Source organism: Aptenodytes forsteri, unplaced genomic scaffold (assembly GCF_000699145.1).
Source record: "Aptenodytes forsteri isolate BGI_AS27 unplaced genomic scaffold, ASM69914v1 Scaffold17, whole genome shotgun sequence".
Classification (NCBI taxonomy): domain Eukaryota; kingdom Metazoa; phylum Chordata; class Aves; order Sphenisciformes; family Spheniscidae; genus Aptenodytes; species Aptenodytes forsteri.
The window spans coordinates 521,136-540,828 of NW_008795027.1; the positions used below are offsets into that span (position 1 = coordinate 521,136).

Consider the following 19,693-nt stretch of genomic DNA (forward strand, 5'->3'; position numbering starts at 1 on the left):
TAAGAGTTCTGCATATGCTCCCCAACTCTCTGGAAACCACATGGCATATTGCAAAGTCACATTTGCAGTCGAAAAGTTCTTCATTCCTATTATTCCTTTAGATGTTTTAATATTCCATGTCTTCCTTTCTTCTCTGCTGTCTAGAACAACATACTTCTAATACAGGCAATTAAATAAGAGGGAGGTGGCATTTAGAATTAATCTAATCTAAATATAATTCCAGGATGTTCCTGTGTTTTATTGAGAAAGAGGCCATGCAACAGGTTGAAACCCAATGTGCGTCAGATATGCTATGCTTCACAGCAGCGGAATGTTGTTTTTGGCAGTCCCTTGGCAGATGTCTTCTAGATAACTTGGTAGGACCCCGTCTATTGTTATATTGTGAATTCTGCAAGATAACTTTCAAAAGTGTTGCATTTTCTCATCTAACATACTCACTATTAACTATTGCAACACTACACCATGAAATGCAATAGGTTTGCTACCATTGGCGGCCTCAAAAGCACAACAAGCAAAGCCATTCTTGCATTTTCTCATCTAACATACTCACTATTAACTATTGCAACACTACACCATGAAATGCAATAGGTTTGCTACCATTGGCGGCCTCAAAAGCACAACAAGCAAAGCCATTCTAGGAGGCTGGCTTTAGCCCAAACAGAAACAATGGGTTGGAGGTAGAAACAACCAAGTGAATGTTTGCTGCTTGTGACCTCCAACACAAAAAGAGCCAGAAGGGAAGAAATCTTAATTGCTTCAGATTTGCATATCAAGCCACCGCTACAGAAGAGCCCTTTAGAGGACTGCACGTGCAATCCACCTTCCATAGTCCCACTGCTCTCCTTCAATGCTCATGAGTAGCTAGAAGCAAAACAGAACCAGCAAAGATGCCAAATCTTTACAATTGGGTTTCAATGTACAAGCCAGAAAACACACCTTGACTTTCAGAGGCCAGGCCCAGTATTTTTATTTTTTAATGCCTAAACTGAGCTAGTACGAGACAAAACCATTGGGATGCAAAGAAAAACCTACTTGACATTTCTCCAGCTGACACTGCACTTTGAGCACCATTGCGATAGGACAAAGGGTAATGGTTTTAAACTAAAAAAGGGTAGATCCATACTAGATATAAGGAAGAAATTTTTTACGCTGAGGGTGGTGAAACACTGGAACAGGTTGCCCAGAGAGGTGGTAGATGCCCCACCCCTGGAAACATTAAAGGCCAGGCTGGACGGGGCTCTGAGCAACCTGATCTAGTTGAAGGTGTCCCTGCTTATTGCAGGGGGTTTGGACTAGATGACCTTTAAAGGTCCCTTCTGACCCAAACCATTCTATGATAAGCATTAAGATCTCTACCTTGTACGCAGAAATGCACTGAGGCAAGACTCGCTCTGGTGCTGAGCCTTACACTGAAAAGCTCAGTTCCTGCTGAGAAAGTAATTCACAGCTGGAAGTGCAGTAACTCAAATAAGGACAAAAAGGACAGGCTGTGCCAGTATCTGAAGAGAAGACTTAGATGTAAATGTACCAGGGCTGTGGGAACTGCAACAAGCTTCTGATGAGTACTCACCTTCCTGTAAGAACCTGTTAAGAAGCCACAAGGATTTTTATGGTGGTGTTTTCTTTTAGCCATGATGGAGTTGTAATATTCTCACTCTGTCCATGAGAAACTCCCTAAGACTCTTGCAAATAGAGTTGTAACCCACTTCCAACTATATCATACCCACTTAAATTATCCCCAAAGGGGTTTATTTGTTTTTAATTAACCAATCTTAGAAAGTATCTGGTTTTAGAAAAGAAAACTCTTTCAGAGTTTTGTTTAAGTAATGCCCCCTTCCTCTCCCTTCCCTTCCTACTCCCTCCAGGAAATCAGTACAGGAGTCTAATATCTCTTCAAAGAAGAGAATAAAAACCAATGCAACTTCACAAGCTTATGCTCCACTCCACAGAATCTGGTGTCCAATTTTGGGTCTACAAAGAGATCCGTGGACACCAAAAGAAACAAGGCCACAGTTAGTGCAAAGTTCATCCAAAAATTTCCCCATTTCCAGGATAAGCAATTACAAGTCTGATGATCATAGTTTGTCTTTGTGGAAATAGCTCAGGCAACTTAAAAAAAAAATACTGCAGTGCACTAGCAGAACAGCTGCTACACTGACCCTTTATGCAGGAAGGCACTTCCTACAGACAGGAATTCACTTACATAGGCAGGGATAAATTACAAGGAAGAGCACTACTGCCTGGATTCACCCTATCAAAATGCAAGCATTTATCTGAGATGCCTAAATGAGGAGAAAAAGAAGTGAGCTGAATCTGAGGTAACACCCATCTCCTTACTTAGGAGATGGCAGGGAGTTGAGGAGACAGCTCTTATCTCAGTATCTGGAGTAGAGCTCGAAGACCACATGCTTAGGTCTGTGGTTAGCGACTCACCAGCAATTAAGGTGAAACCTGAGATCCCTATGTAAAGATAAATCTCTGGACTTTGTGGTTGTAGAGCAGCATCTACCTGACATCTGCTAACAGCTCAGAACAGCTGCGTTGAGAGGCAAACAGTCCCAAGCATCTCAACGGGGTGCAACTCCCCAGCTGTGCTGGGCGATGTTCCCAGCACCTTGTTACATAGATACTGCACAGAGGTGGCTCCTGGAAAATGGCAGAAATCAGGGTTCAGTTCCCTTCTGCTGAGGAGAAACCAATTAAAAATAACCTTAAATTACAATAAAATTCAGTCCCTCAAACTTTTTTTTCCCCCTCCAGGAAATGTCATGTGAATTTTGTGGCTTATACTTCAGGCATTCCAAGGAGGGAGACTCCCAAAACCACACTATCCTTTTACCCTGAGAGATGCTCTAACCTACTGGCATGCAGATGCAGTCCATGCAAAAGCACTGCAAAATGCAACTGGACGGGGCTGAGCAACCTGATCTAGTTGAAGGTGTCCCTGCTTATTGCAGGGGGTTTGGACTAGATGACCTTTAAAGGTCCCTTCTGACCCAAACCATTCTATGATAAGCATTAAGAACTCTACCTTGTACGCAGAAATGCACTGAGGCAAGACTCGCTCTGGTGCTGAGCCTTACACTGAAAAGCTCAGTTCCTGCTGAGAAAGTAATTCACAGCTGGAAGTGCAGTAACTCAAATAAGGACAAAAAGGACAGGCTGTGCCAGTATCTGAAGAGAAGACTTAGATGTAAATGTACCAGGGCTGTGGGAACTGCAACAAGCTTCTGATGAGTACTCACCTTCCTGTAAGAACCTGTTAAGAAGCCACAAGGATTTTTATGGTGGGGTTTTTTTTTAGCCATGATGGAGTTGTAATATTCTCACTCTGTCCATGAGAAACTCCCTAAGACTCTTGCAAATAGAGTTGTAACCCACTTCCAACTATATCATACCCACTTAAATTATCCCCAAAGGGGTTTATTTGTTTTTAATTAACCAATCTTAGAAAGTATCTGGTTTTAGAAAAGAAAACTCTTTCAGAGTTTTGTTTAAGTAATGCCCCCTTCCTCTCCCTTCCCTTCCTACTCCCTCCAGGAAATCAGTACAGGAGTCTAATATCTCTTCAAAGAAGAGAATAAAAACCAATGCAACTTCACAAGCTTATGCTCCACTCCACAGAATCTGGTGTCCAATTTTGGGTCTACAAAGAGATCCGTGGACACCAAAAGAAACAAGGCCACAGTTAGTGCAAAGTTCATCCAAAAATTTCCCCATTTCCAGGATAAGCAATTACAAGTCTGATGATCATAGTTTGTCTTTGTGGAAATAGCTCAGGCAACTTAAAAAAAAAATACTGCAGTGCACTAGCAGAACAGCTGCTACACTGACCCTTTATGCAGGAAGGCACTTCCTACAGACAGGAATTCACTTACATAGGCAGGGATAAATTACAAGGAAGAGCACTACTGCCTGGATTCACCCTATCAAAATGCAAGCATTTATCTGAGATGCCTAAAAGAGGAGAAAAAGAAGTGAGCTGAATCTGAGGTAACACCCATCTCCTTACTTAGGAGATGGCAGGGAGTTGAGGAGACAGCTCTTATCTCAGTATCTGGAGTAGAGCTCGAAGACCACATGCTTAGGTCTGTGGTTAGCGACTCACCAGCAATTAAGGTGAAACCTGAGATCCCTATGTAAAGATAAATCTCTGGACTTTGTGGTTGTAGAGCAGCATCTACCTGACATCTGCTAACAGCTCAGAACAGCTGCGTTGAGAGGCAAACAGTCCCAAGCATCTCAACGGGGTGCAACTCCCCAGCTGTGCTGGGCGATGTTCCCAGCACCTTGTTACATAGATACTGCACAGAGGTGGCTCCTGGAAAATGGCAGAAATCAGGGTTCAGTTCCCTTCTGCTGAGGAGAAACCAATTAAAAATAACCTTAAATTACAATAAAATTCAGTCCCTCAAACTTTTTTTTCCCCCTCCAGGAAATGTCATGTGAATTTTGTGGCTTATACTTCAGGCATTCCAAGGAGGGAGACTCCCAAAACCACACTATCCTTTTACCCTGAGAGATGCTCTAACCTACTGGCATGCAGATGCAGTCCATGCAAAAGCACTGCAAAATGCAACCCAACGCTGACAACCAAGTCTCACTTACAAAGCAATCTCTTCCTTTTCCTCAACATACACTACTTGCTGAAATTTTGTCCTCAAAATTTGTTATCGGGTAAGATTCAGGAAACTACCTCCTGCCCATTTCTTTCAAACAACCCCTTGCCTCTGCTGCTGCTTGTGCTATTTGCAGCTATTTTCATAGTACTTTCAGCTTGATGATGAACAAGAAGTCTACAAAGTAACCTCTTCCAGCATAAAGACTCCCTCCAAATTCTAAACAGCCAAAGAATTTGAATAAATAACCAAACTAAAACCCAACAGCTCAAATTCTGAGGTTTGGCTATTATCAGCCTCAAGATTACATGCAAGCAGGATTAAAGAAGAGCCAACGAATCCGAAGTGAGAGACAAGCTATCAATCAGGTTAAAAAAAAATACAATGCACCTTGATCCAGCATTTTGCTATTGGTATGTATGTGTCATTCAAATAAGATGCATTAATCACTGAAGGATGCTTGCCGAAAATCAAGTGTTTTCTACTCACTCTCTCAGCTGCAGATCTTAGAAGGTGAGCTGCAACTGCACATGCAATAAGGTTTCCAAATTACTAGCAACTCTGAGCTGGTCCCAAATGCAAAACAAAAAACAAAACAGATCCTGATGCTTTGTGCATGAAAGATAATAAGCAGTGAATGGGTCTGCATACCTGGGAGACTGGCAGCATACTGCTCTGAAATTACAGGAGCAGTACCCCAGATGATGATCAGCATCTTCTGTGACATGTCCATACTTCCAGTGAGGTCTTCAAAGCCCCCATACTTGGAATATTGAAGTGGAGCTAATTTGCTTAAGCCCCAAAAGCCCACTTGCCTGCTTCTGAACTGACAGGAACAGGAATGAAACCAGAAATGCAACAAGATATGCCCTTCCAGGGCCCCATTTATTAAGTGAATACAAAAATAAGATCATTTAAGTGCAGGGGCACAGTAATCTGCTCCATGGTGAAAAGATATCTTGGGTTAGCAGTAAACAGAGTTTACAATGCCTTGTAAACAGACCTCTTTACAAGCAAGAAGCATACTGAAACAACACACATTGGATTAAAAGTTCCCTGTTGCAGCAATACTCCACACTTCTCATCTGGCGATTTCAGAGCACTTCACAAAAGGTGAGAGCATCCTTTGCTCTGTTTTCAGAGAAGCACATGTGAAATGAATGAAACACAAGGAACTTGCACTGTAAACAGTTGAAAAAGCGCCACAGCATTTTGTGAAGGTGATGGCTTACCCCTTGTTAGGTTTGTTTTGCAATGAAAAATAATGGCCAAAGCTATTGTGCATTATGGAAGTTTTTAAAATTACTACTTTTTTTTTAGAACAACCTGTTGCATGGTTGAATAAAAAAAATTTTTTTTTCTTAATACAGTACATGGCATTTCTCCTCAATTGCACCAGAAGTAAATTTGGAAGCACTTTCAGTTTGTGTTATAGGCAAATAGGAAAGAAAAACAAGTCAGGCAGGCTTTCAATCTCCTTTCCATCTCTCTGCCCGCTGTTTTATCCCCACCCTTTCATATTTCTGAGTCCACATACATTCCATTGATCAGGTAATCCACTTGTGTGTAATCCTTCCTCTTGTAGCTCTCGTAGGCCTGCATAAGGAAAAGAACTATAACAGTTATGAAGAAAAACGTACCAACTAAAAGCACTGCAAGAAGCGAACTTTTATCCACTAAGTACTGAGTCAGGGGCTCAGCAGCAATGAGAAGATACTCATTGTCTGTGTCCTGAGTTTCTTCAAGGCCTGAAGCTGTTGTTTTGGGTACATCTGCTGGAGCCGTGGTTGTTAAAAAAATGTGAGATGTTAACTGTATCCCATGCCCACTCGTAGTTTCTGCTGTAGAGGCAGTAGTTAAAACCATGGCACCTCTTGTAGAGCTCAGAAGAAGAGTTGATTTACTCAAGGATGTTGTGGCTGTACTTGCTTCTGGCTCTACATACAGTGATATGACAGGCACTGGATTCTCAGAGTATGAACTCTCCAAGGGGGTGAGTGCCATGGCACGAGTGGAAGCAGTGGAAGATGTTTCTGCATCCTGCGGGATGAGGGTGGTCAATGTTGTACTCAGTGTCTTCGGGCCAGCTCCAACAGTGGCGGGGCTACTAGAGCGGGGAATGCTGGTGGTGGTGGCTGGGTTAAACTGCTCTGTTTGAGGCATTTGAGTACCTGCTTCAGAAATGACAGTGAGGGGAACAAAAGTAGAAGTGGGGGACAATACTGAGACGGAGCTACTATTTTCTGATTTTTCGGTGGTGCTCACAAGCTTGGTGACATGGCTGGAAGTGGCAGCAGGGATGCTACTAGAAGTGGGAGAAGAGGCAGTGGTTGACATGGCTTCAGCAAGGCGACCAAAATCTCCAGTGGTGTTTGAGGTTTTGGCAGTTGTTTCATAAGCTGTAGTGAGGACAGTTGCATTTGTAACATTTGTTGTTACGGCTGTGGCAGTGGTGGTGGTAGCATTGCTTGTAATTGTTTTTCTTGCATTTGTTGTTACATTTTCACTCTCAACGCTGAGCAAATGCCTCAAGTGAATCTTGTGAGTCTGAGCAGCTGAGGAAAACAGGTTTTCCACGTTGTATTGGTCAACCCGTGCATTCACCATCCTCTCCTTTTTCTGTGGATAGCTTTGATGGTGAAACAGGACTGTTTCCCTTTTCCCACCAACAATTTCTTCAAAAAGACAAAACCAATCAGTTTCATAAGAATAAAACTCTCAAGCTCAAATCTGACCTCATACCCCCAACATGCAAACCAGAACACATATTCTGCAGTACATGTAGTACAACTGGAATAAATCAGTCCTGAAGTCAGCAAGAACATGAAAACTCAGACCCCTGCCTTTATTGCACATAATCCCTTTGGGTTTTGGTTTTTTTTTTTTTGTTGGGGGTGGTTTGTTTGTTTGGTTGGTTTTGGGTTGGATTTTTTTTTGCACCACAGACCTCTGCCATTTGCCCAATGAGGGAATTAATTCCACAAAAGGGAGTAATGAAGTACAGAGCTACAACGCAGAAGCACATTATCAACAGGAGCAGTGTTACGAATGCGAGCTCCTGAGAAGAAGACTCACGCTTTCAAAGTTACACAGCATCGACAAAGCCTTTGTGCTTAGATTCATAATTTTCACCTCTCAAAACTGAGTGGAAATTTCCACTTTCACCTTCATACTTTGGGAGAAATTCCTTCACAACTAGTGATCTAGATTTATAGTGACATAAATCCCATTTGCTTATCAAGGTCTGGTTGCTACGTTGCAGAGAAACCTTTGCAAACCCAAAAGAACCATGAACAAACTTTCTTTTTTTTTTTTTAACGTGGATACAGCAAACTCTTGAATCATACTTTAGAAGATTGATTCCCCAATTACCCACAAGCTCTGTTTTGTTATTGTGTCACTTAATTAAATTTGAAGACCCTGGCACTGGAAAGTCACCACGAGCAATTGCTGCTAAGGCTGCTCTGACTATAGAAGCAGCCTGTTGCCTCTGGCACAAAATCCTGGCAATCTCAGAAAAAACACTCTGGCACAAATCCTGGCAATCTCAGAAAAAACAATGCCAAGACATTTTTCTTTCTCTTAAAAAATATAAATACATCTGTTATGCCTTTATTTTCCAAAGGACGGCATGTGGAGTGCAAATGGCTTGAATGAATGACGTCTTCAACGTGGAGACAAACTGTTACTCAGTAACAGTTACAAAAGTTACTCGAAGACACATCACGCACATGTAGCTGCCAGAGCCCTTACAAGCCTAGTGAAACAGTTTTTCCAGTCAACCGACTTCACCTACAGAATCATCCTCCAAGCATTTCACAATCCATTTCCCTCAGCTGAAAGCCAGTCAAGATCTAAACGTAAGCATTTAAAGCAAAAGGACCAGGATCCTGGATTTAGCAGGAGCCTGAAGCATGGCGTTACCTCCAAGCAGATCTTTGATGTCTTGTTCTCCAGCATTCTGGCACACGCTCAGCTGGTGACACTGCAAGAAGATGCAGCGATTCTGGTAGGGCACAGACCAATTACAGTGATGGTTACCTGAAAACAGCAGAGAAGATGGGTCGCTACACACAGTATACTGAACACGCTGCTTCATGGCCGTAATTAAAGAATTAAAAAAAAAACCAACAAACCCAAACAATAGCTGGAAGGTCTGGCCTTAAAGGATCCTGACTCAGCCTTGGTGAAAATAACTGGAAAGCCAATGAAATCAATATAGCAGCTGCAGCCTACCTGTCTTCTAGTACCGACATCTCCTAACAGCAGCAATTCACTCACCCAGACAGGGACAGAGAGAGTGCACTACGGTTTGGACCCATCTAAATGCTAGCATTCATCTAGATGTCTTAATGAGGGGGGGGGGGGGGAAAAAGTGAGCTGAAACTGAGAAGACACCCATCTCATCACCCATGGGAGACAGCTCTCATCTCAGTGCTTGGAGTTACACAAAAATTTACTCTTCATTCGTTGAACAATGATGCCATTAGCCATGGAAGCCACCACAGAAATATTCTTTTAGGAAGTCAAACCCCAACACAAGCTAAATAAACTCATCACAGCAGGAACTTTCCCTCCTGGCATTCCTTCGAACTCACTAACTTCTTTCTGGGCGTGTCTACATACACATAACCAAGCTTTGAGGGAAGGAATGAACCTCCTCTAACCAGCGCTGAGGAGACTTCTCAAACACTGTGCCCAGTTTTGGGCTCCCCAGCATACAAGAGCAGTATTGACATACTGGAGCGAGTCCAAGGGAGACTACTAGATGTCTGAGGGGCTGAAGCAGATGATTTACAGGAAATCCCAACTCAACAGCAAGGGAAAAAATTAGTTTCCACCACAAGGGCACTCAAACACTGGGCTGGGGGCCAGAGAGGTGGTACACTCTCCATCAGGACTCGAACAGCCAGATCTAAGCCGGGTTCGGACCAGAGACCTTCAAAAGGTCCCTTCCTGCCTAAATCATACTACATTTTATGTAATATCACAGTAGCACGCAATTGATTTCTGGGACACGTGCTGTAACAAAAAGCACAGAAGATAACAGTGCTCAATCTGGGATGAAGCAGATATGTGCCCAGCTGACCACTTGTCAGTGGATTAAAGGGAACTTAAGTGTACGGTAGGAGAAATTAATTTCTGTGTTTTGTAAGAAGTGTAAGAAAGGGCAAAGGACATGCCTATGTGGTACACAGGGCTATATTTAAAGCTCTTATCTACAAAGAGAGTTATCCTCACTGAGGATTAAGGCTATAGGAAGCTTGAACTTTTCATAAAAAAACATTTATGTTACCACAGTTATTAAAAGGTCTCGTGGAAAATTTATGAAGTTGGAGAAATCCCTGTACCAACAATTGCAGTCTGTTTTGACAGCCCTAAAGAAACTAGCAAAGGTGGAATTTTTCTTAACATTTTATCAAAGTCAGTAAGTGACCGAAACCATTCAAAGTCTTTTAAAAAATGGTACTTAAAAAGCAATAAAATGAAAAGCTTCAACAGTCACACAGAGCAGGAGACACAGCAGCAGCCCTTCAAGAAATTAAAATCCACTCCTCAGAAATGAAAGCATGTTTGGATGTGCTCTGATTCCCAATCCCAACTCCTGTCCCTCACTCAATAAGCCATGCTAGTGGAGAAACGCAAACCATCTACTACTGTAAATCGTGCCATTTCTCACTTCTTGGGAAGGGGAAAACAAAAAGCCAGCAGCATATCTTGCATTGGCTACATATCTAAGTCAGTCAGTTCAGAAAGGTCAAGAGACCTTAAGGCACCCTGGTTTCTGCTGCCATCAGGATGGTATCCAGCTGCTCATGACTTCCCTGTTGCTCCCCAGGACAACCAGATACCTCTATTCAGCTGGACTGATTAGTACTTCCTTTGATGCAACTCCAGATTGAGGCTCCAGCTGATGTGTCCACTGCAAGATATGTGCCACCCAGTGGCTCCTTTTTGCTCACTTCCAATTAGGAGACAGAAAAAAGAAACAAAAAAGAAACAAAAAAGAAAAAAAAAAGAAAGTGGAAGGACAACAAACGCTCTTCAGAGCTATTTTGAAAGGAAACCATGTAGGCAGATGCCGAGGTCTTGCCCTACCAAACTGGTTTATTTCATTTTTAGGCCTGCTGTTACTGGAAAGAAATCACAGATGCCCAAAGACAAGCAGAAGCCAGGTAAGCAGATGTATTGTGGAAGTAGGGAGCAGGAATATTTGGTTTTGCAGCCATGTCATATTTTCCCTTTATTTTCCCCAGAGCATGCAAGATAGCCCAGAAGTATGGCCAAGTGGCTCTGTTTTCAGAGCCAGACTGCTCAGATGGCCAAGATGTTCCCTCCAGCCCTGGACTGGCCACCACAGAAGAAACTTGGGAGAGCTCTGAATATGGCTGAGGATGCAAGCGGAAGAGCGCGAGCTTATCTTACCTCCCAACACAGGTTCACCATGCTCACCAGGCATCTGGGAATCCTGGATTGCCAGATCTTTGCTAAGATGGGCACTTTGTCCATCACGTGTATCACTTACCCTAGCAGCAGCTGGAGACTTGAACCCATTGCATTACACAACATGTGGAGGTTAGAGTTACTACCCATGCTACCAGCCCTAGAGTGTTTTGCTGCTTTTATTAGCATGTAATTGAAGTGTCAAACTGTAGGATTGTACCAATCCTTTTGAGACATGCTAGTTTGCTAACTACATATCCTGGCCTCTGGTGTGGATATTCGGAGGCGATACTGGAATAGCTAGACCAGCAACCATTCCCTTTTCTGCAGGGCACATCTGAGACGTGAATGTACTGGCAAAAGCGGTTCTTTTTGTGATAGTTGCACTATTTCTCTAACTTAGTGATGTTATGTCAGCAAGAGTATAAATTACATATCTACAGAAGAGAGTCTAACCAGCTAGGAGTGTTATTTTTCCACTTCTCCAAGCAATGTAGCTATGAAGACGTCTCCCCATGCACCCTTGGCCTGCAACTTAACACTATAATACCTTACAAAAATAAGAACCACTGCTCCTTTACTGACAGTTACATAGGTGTAACATCTAAGCCTCAGGCCTCATGTCTGTAATGAAAGAAAGCACAAAAATAAATATACTTAGAGAAGGTAGGAATGGAGAATGAGAGCAGTAAAGCTGATCTTAAAACCTAAAGTTAATCATAAAAAAAAAAAAAAAGACATTTCAGGTCCTTCTCTCCAGATGATCTCTCTGCACATGGCTACACATTTATGTCAAGAGTTTGTATCTTTTCCATCTCCCTTGACACCAGGTAGTGCAACAGACTGGCCATCAAGTAACAAATAGGAGTTAAATTGCTTCAGTGGGTTTAATACAGAATGTAAAACCTGAAAAGGTTTATGCTTTTGGGTTTAGTTTTGCATGGTTTCCTGAAGATGGAATGGGTCACCTAATTCTAGAGGCTCAACCCCCTCTGCCCAAAGCTAACACTCAACTGGACTTGGTCTGTACACGTCAGGAGAGAACAAGGTGAAGGGTATAAAAAAAGTCGCTGAAGTCAGCAACAGGGTGAAGCATGCACTCAGGTAATCTCCCAGCCCTGATCACAGACTAACTAAATTCCTTATGTCCCTCCTCTGGAAGAGGCAGCTGATAGCACCTATTCTACCCTTATCAAGATATCAGGAGGTTAAGATGACATGTGCACAGTGTTTAGAGATTCTCAGGTGGAACAGACAAACATGCAGTGCTACAAACCCTAAGTGTCAGCACAGTCAGTGTGAATGTGTCATCTCTCTAGAGTTTACCACCTTAAAAAGCAGAAGCTGAAGTTTTCACAGCTCTGGTGCCTGGGAGGCAAACCCACTCATATTTTACCTCCTAAATAAAACACTTAGTTTATAAAGGTGCTTTCTTTCCACTATGAAGGGATGTCTCACGTTTAAAATACAGGTTTAAACTACTGGGCATTAAAAAAGGCATCTTTATGATGTTCCTATCAATCTGATTGTCAGACATTCATCCACCTGAACCAAGGTCTCATCTTCACCACAGCATCACCAGTTGTTTGTAGGTGCTACAAGTTTTCACATGTGGCTAGATAAGACAGGGTCCTTCATAAGGACAACTCTGAAAGACTCATTTAGAAGTTTAATGCTCTTTAAAGACATCTCAGATGTAGACAGCAGAAGGCTCCCATCTCCCCAGACTTGTTTAACCCTGTGCTTGGTTGCAGGATACAACTCATTTCTTTTAAGGCAGAAAAAACACACGTAAATACCAGTGAGCAAAGACTACTCATTCCAGTGCAGCTGTCTACAACAGCACTGTTCACTTGCAAACATCTGGCAGCATGGAATGATAATTCTTCAAGTCAAGTGACCTAACACCGTTTGCACGCTACCGGTGCACACCAAGTGCACATACATGCTGTTTCTTACGGAAGCTAGAAGAGCCCTGGGAAATGGTTGTTCTGGATTCAATTTAACCAAAGCTGTCAGAGTTATGTAGTGCCACAGGACTGCACAGAGAAGCCATAACTGTAAATGCCTGTAAACAACTGGAATTAAGAAAGATAGTTGTCAGGGGAGCAGAAGAGACCTTTAAGGAACAGAAAACCCAGATGGAATTCCAGCTAAGGGACAAGAACCTCACCTGAAGCACCTGGGCTTTGACAAGCCTGCCTGCACTGCCTTTCAGTTGTAAGCCTGTTTATTTGCACTACACGGACTCCTCTCCCTTTCAGGACAGAAAACCTATGTTCACATATACAGAAGGAAATCAGCAGGAAGAATACAATGGCAGTCCACATCTTCAGAGTTGGCCTTGCAGGAAGGCTTCTCTTCCCAGGAGCAATTCTTTCTTATATCACTTTCAGATCCACTGCAATATACCTATTAAAGAAAAAAAAAAAAAGAAGAAGAAAACGATCAATTTATATCAAGAGAGTGTTCTACTAAACACACTCCTATCAGCAGGAATGGAAAAAAAAAGTGTACAAAAGGCAGGCAAGTATCATTACACACAACATACAGGCAATGACGCAGAGGCAGGAGAAAAGAGACCATTCCCAAATTCACGGAGAGGCTCTTTCTTTGGAAAGAGTACTTTGCTCTTCTTCCCTCAGGCCCCAACGGAGAACATTTCAAGTCAAAAGCCACGTGTACAAAGCCAAACTCAAAGCCCACAGGCGTACGGCAGCACAGACATGATACCTTTTGACTCACTCTGGGACCCTTAATGTTCCCAGGCTCAGCAGAAGGGTTTGCACCAGCTTGAGCACACTGATAATATGGGGAACTATAGTCCTGGCCCTGCCTTTACACCAAGTCAGTCAAAACCAAGCATCAACCTTGGTTGATTCCTGCTTTGATTTTCCTGCTCATTGCAAAAAGCTAAAAGAAATTTTGATTAAAAACAAGCAAAAGCCAAAATTTCAGGTCTTCCAAGACATTACACAGACACATCAGCTGTTACTGAAGATTTACACCCACAGTAAGCCTTCATTTCCCCACATAAAACAATAAATAGGCAATGTCTTTTCTTCATTACCAATGCACACATGAGACTCTGTCCCAATGGATGGGCTCTCATCCTTGAAGTCACTGGAGCAGCTCCTGTTGACTTCAGAGCAGATCATCAGCTTCTACCTGGATTTACCCTCTTGTTTCCAAGACTTTTTAAAGCTTTATATGAGCTTCCAAATAGTTCAGCCTGAACCAGACCAATTATAAGTCTCTTCCCTAAGTAGTTTTTAAGGGCAACCCTCTTCCTCATCACTGAAGCAAGCTTTAGTCCTCATCCTGCAATTATGAAGAGAAACGTCACAGCCTTCAAAGAGTGTTGAGATTCAACTTTGCGTGACATCTCAGAGGTGTACGTAACAACTGCAGTTGAAGACGCAAAAGCAGTTCACAACACAGAATGAGCAGCATGTGTGAATGGTATAAATAGCATAGTGAAAAACATCCAACAGTCATCAGTAACACGTGTAAGACCCGGATTTAGCCATCCATGCAAGAAGTTTCACCCTGAGCTTTCAACTCCAGTCCCAACCACATTTGTGAATTTAAGAATCTGAGCAAGAGCCCTTTTTTCCCCTCCAAGAAAGGCCAAGATAACGTTTATTAGCTTTGATTCCCAGATTGCAACATTTTGATGCTTCATACCATGAAACTTTTGTTTCCAAATTTTCCTCCTTACTCTATGTTCTAAAGCCCCGAACAGGGTAACAGAGTTTTAGCCTCAAAACAACCCTGCCTGAAAAAGGGTGAAATATAAACAGCTACCCCAAGCTTCGCAGAGGACACACAACATACAGGTCCACATTGGACTATCAAAGAGTCAAAAATGTGGACAAAACTTGATACTAAAATGCAGTGTCTCAAATTCAGCATCCCTAGTCACCCTACAAGTTCGCTAAGGAACCCAAAGCCTCCTTCCTGCCCTTTTATTAATTCTAGTAAGAAGAGTTATTTTGCCTGTTGAAAATAGATGGAGCATTTCTACATCTTCTGCTCTCCCAGAGAGCAGGGGAGCCTGAAAGGACCGGACTGTAGGGTACTTGCACTGTGGACCTTAGCTCGTGCACTCCTCTGCGGCTTTCTCCCTGGAGTAAGTGTACACAGCTTGTTTTGTGCGAGCAGGTTTCTCACTGCAGCCAAAAGTTCATCACACCTGGCAGCTGGAAATATTTCTAAGTCTGACCTGACAATAGAAGTCTTGGCGGGGAAAGGCAGCTCACCAGCCCCATCTAGTCCTGCGTACCAGAGACTGCGCCTGGTGTCCAGCCAGCACCAGCTTCGCCCGGGTCTTTCTCCCATTTTGCACTGCACATGCACAGCGCAGACTGACTTTGCTCATTCCTTCTCATCACTTGCTCTTCCAATTGCACCTTAGTGGGAGTTGAAAGAATCAGCACAGGAGAGATGACCTGTGCGATACACAACTGCAGCCCCCGCAACAAGGTACACAGGCATTGGCTGCTCAGGAAAGCAGCCCCACGTTTTCAGCAAGGAATTGGTAATATGAATTTGTGTTATTCAGCCAAAATAACTTCAATACTTTTCCCACTGTTCTGAATTACAAGGCACTTCCACAAGACTGCCTTAGCCTTTAGCACACTCTTGCTGTCACCCTTAGCATATGCTGTAGTTTAATCATTGAAAACTCCAGTTGACAAGACTGGGTGCAAGGGGGAAAGCAAGGGAAGATGTGAAATACACTGCCCACAAGAGATTTTCCTAGAGCAGACAGATCCTTATTGCTGACAGACAGCAAAAGTCTGCTTTAAACTCTGAATCCTTCAACTTAAAGCAAGCGATTTGGGTTCCCTCACAGACACTATAGGTACCTCACCAAGACACTCAGAACACCATTTGTCAACCTGCACACCCACCACGTTATGCAGAAATAAGTGCACTTTTTGTAAAGTTCACAGGTCACAGGCAGAGATTCAGCAAGCAGTATCTCACCTGCAGAAAAAAAGAAAAAAAAAAAAGACATCATTAAGGGTAAATTTTACATTTTAAAGAGAGTCCAGCTTATGTTTGCTGTCCCCTTTCAAGGTAAAAGGCTTACAGGAAGCAATATTTTATAGCCTAAGAAGTGACCCTGAGAATGAATTAGCTGTGCAATAATGTATGCATTTACTGTTTTAAAGAAAACAGTAAAGAATAACAGCAATGAATACAAACACAGAACACTCCCTTATTAAAGGGGTTTGTTTCCTGCCTTTACTAATACCTTTGTAGTTATACTAACCAATCCTCAAAGAATAAACATCTTCAATTGCATTTTGGAAATGCAGATACAGCAGCATTATATCTATGCATAAATACTATAATTATTATTATAGTTAAAATCTCAGTCTTTTAGGACAAATAAAATAATCTTAATTAATCTCAACTTACCCAATAACTACATATATTTGTAAGATCAAATGTTGATCACACTCAGTGTCTAGAAGCTGTTGCATTAACACAGCTGTCTGTCCCCTATGCACAGAGATGCTTTGTATCCTCAACCACATCAATCCACCAGAAGTCCTTCCCATCACAGCTGACTTTGGTCTCACTTGACTGCAACAGCTCCAGAGGAAAGCAAAATCCCGGTAAATGCCTCTCACCTCTTCCAAAGCACCTGGCAGCCTTTCTGGATTAGGCCAGCACCGGTTAGGGGGGACACGCCAAGCTCAGACACAAGAGGTTTGTCCCCCCTTTCCCTCTCACTAAACACAGTATCCTGAGGGGCCAACTGATAATCCCTCCCCCAAGGCACTCAGTACAAACTTACAAGCTTAAAATCATTTTAAATGTTCTTTAGCCAATTATAAAAATCCCTTTACGAATTGCTTACGAAGTGAGCGTGTGAAGTAGACAAACACAATACACAGACTGTAAGTACAGCAGACAAGCAAACAACTCATTTGCAAGTCCAGCAAGGGGATAACCAGATGCAGTAGTACCTTAATGCAGTCCAGATGATGCTTGGGATGCTGTATTAAATATCAGAACCTCCAGCTAGGGTTTTTTTTTTTTTTTGGTCTCTTCCACCTTAGCACAATCGCATACATCCAGAACAAGAGTTGCAAGTACTTGCAGATCACTTTTCCTGACTTAACAACTGCCTTTTATAATTACAAGCAATAAGCTTTATTTCTGCCTTCCCATCACACTTCTAGCCAGTCCCACATGGCTCCATTTGTACTCAAAGACCCCACTGAGAACCCACCCCACACACCTACATCCCAGAAAAGCACCAGCTAAAGCTTCTTGTCCAGGTTGTGTTGCTCCCCAGAAGAAACCATCCTCTGGCTGTTGGAGACAACACAAAAGAAGAGATGAACGCTACTGTTCCCATCAGAAGTAAGTTTTGAGAAATCAGGGCAAAATTCACTCTTTGAGCACTACCTTCTCCCTCTGTAGAGCATCCCCAAGGAAATTAAAAGTCAAACCAAACCACAAAAGACAGCAACAAGTAAAATCTGGGAAAGGACTACACATGAAAAGTGCAAAGTTTACTTTTACCATCTGTGGCTATAACTCAGCAGGGAACAAATACGCTGGAAAACCAGAATAACTTTGAGTCAACAACTGAATGACTGATGACATTGCAATGTACACACACATCCAGAGGGCATTGCCTGCTGGGTTTCAGAAGCATTCCTCCCTTCTTGCTGATCTCCCTGTGCTCAAGCCAAGGAATTTGTGCAAAAAAACCCCAAACAAACCCCAAAGTATTATTTCAGACAACATTGATTGGGGTGATATTGTAAGAGCAGAGAGAAGCCTTTGGAATATAAACCCCTTGCCTCCATGCCCTTCCAGCCAGCCTCAGTTGCTCCTGGTTAAGCAGCTGCAAGGTACATGCAGTGACTGCACCAAGGCGAAAGGAGAGATGTAGAACTAGACAAAAAAACATGGAAAGAGGGAGTGTGCCTGTTAGAGATCACAGGTACAAAATGAGCAAAGCAAATCATTTAGGGCAACACATGCTCCTTTGAGCTGTCATCAAACAGCCAGCAGACACTGCCCCAAAATTTGTACTTACAAGTGTGCATGGACTAGGCATGAAATAAGGTCAAAGAATTGCGAAGAAATCTTCTATCCTCAGCATAACAACAAAGCAGGGAAAACAAGGGTGGAATACCTTTTGCAGACAACGGTGCTACTCTCCCATCAAATTGAGAAGGCATAAGGCCTGGTTTCAACTTGCAATTGCTGCTAAACACTTCATCTGTTGGCAGCTCTCAAAACAAGTGCTATATTTCACTCTTTAGAAAAACAGAATTAAACCAGATTTTGCTAAGGGAAGACAAGCACATCTCATTTTGTGAATTGAGGCTAGAATGCAGGAGGCAGGAAATCTGTGCTGCAATCTTAAGAAGCATTTGGCTTCCCAAGCTTATCTCCAAGGCTGAAGTTGGACATTTCTTGAGACAGAAGGGGCAGTACCAAGGCACATGGGGCTGACCCACTGTCAGCTGAGCTTGACCAGATGAAGTTATATAATTCTCTGAACAGCAGCTTTAGAGCCATTAAGTTCCTTTAGCTCCCGAAGAAAGTTAATGACAGGTTACAAAGCTGTTTCTACAAAATGTCACGTGCTATCAACAATGAAGAACGAACTGAACAGAGGTTGTGAAGCAGAGAAGCATTAGAGATTACTGGGGAGGAAATGCATTACTAGGTCCCTGGTCTGTACACAGTTCCTTTGACTTCTCAAGACGCCTGCACAGCGTGAAGCATTCCCACTTCCTTAGAAAACCCAGGATACAATGGTCAAAGGTCCATTTGCTGCCCCAATACAGGCTCTCCATGCCCCCACCATTTCCAGTATTAACAAAATGCTCCTCTGGGAGGATGACTGAAATGGGATGTGCACAGTTCCATACTTTCAGAGGGAGTTTTGAAGGAAAATGTGCCTAGAAATCACTGAGTCTTATCTCGTGGATAAATCAGCCAGGCTAGGATGGTGACCAACAAGCTGGATCTGATAAACACCTGGGGCTGACATGAGGCCAGCAGAGCATTCGAGGCTGATCTGCTGCAACAGTAGGATACAAGTTACACATGCTCTGAAATATGATTCAGAGAAGAAACATTGCCAGCTCAGGTCTGGAAGAACATCACTTATATTCCTTCTCCTACCACACAACTTCTTCAGAGTGTAACACCACACAGCTAGCCATGTAGCTCTTGGGGAAGAGTGGCTGGAAAGCTGCCTGTCAGAAAAGGACCTGGGGGTGTTGGTTGACAGCCGGCTGAACATGAGCCGGCAGTGTGCCCAGGCGGCCAAGAAGGCCAATGGCATCCTGGCCTGTATCAGAAATAGCGTGCCCAGCAGGACTAGGGAAGTGATCGTGCCCCTGTACTCGGCACTGGTGAGGCCGCACCTCGAATACTGTGTTCAGTTTTGGGCCCCTCACTACAAGAAGGACGTCGAGGTGCTGGAGCGTGTCCAGAGAAGGGCAACGAGGCTGGTGAGGGGTCTGGAGAACAAGTCTGATGAGGAGCGGCTGAGGGAACTGGGACTGTTTAGCCTGGAGAAAAGGAGGCTGAGGGGAGACCTCATCACTCCCTACAACCACCTGCAAGGAGGTTGTAGCGAG

At 43.1% G+C, this 19,693-nt stretch overlaps 1 protein-coding gene across 6 annotated transcripts in view; it reads right to left on the bottom strand.

Annotated features, from left to right (window-relative positions):
• Window positions 1-5,473: 5,473 nt before the first annotated feature.
• Window positions 5,474-19,693, bottom strand: part of CUNH11orf24 (chromosome unknown C11orf24 homolog) — a 30,407-nt gene continuing 16,187 nt past the window's right edge. For 5 of the 6 annotated variants that reach the window (XM_019471203.1, XM_009275998.2, XM_009275999.2 and 2 more), the window contains 4 exons: window positions 15,980-16,055; window positions 13,237-13,475; window positions 8,544-8,660; window positions 5,474-7,294 (listed from right to left, as the gene is read on the bottom strand). In XM_019471203.1, the coding sequence (XP_019326748.1) occupies window positions 6,135-7,294; window positions 8,544-8,660; window positions 13,237-13,393 (1,434 nt within the window). In that variant the 5' untranslated portion in view covers window positions 13,394-13,475; window positions 15,980-16,055 and the 3' untranslated portion in view covers window positions 5,474-6,134. The remainder of the gene's footprint in view (window positions 7,295-8,543; window positions 8,661-13,236; window positions 13,476-15,979; window positions 16,056-19,693) is intronic. The other variant, XM_009276000.2, reaches the window with a different exon arrangement.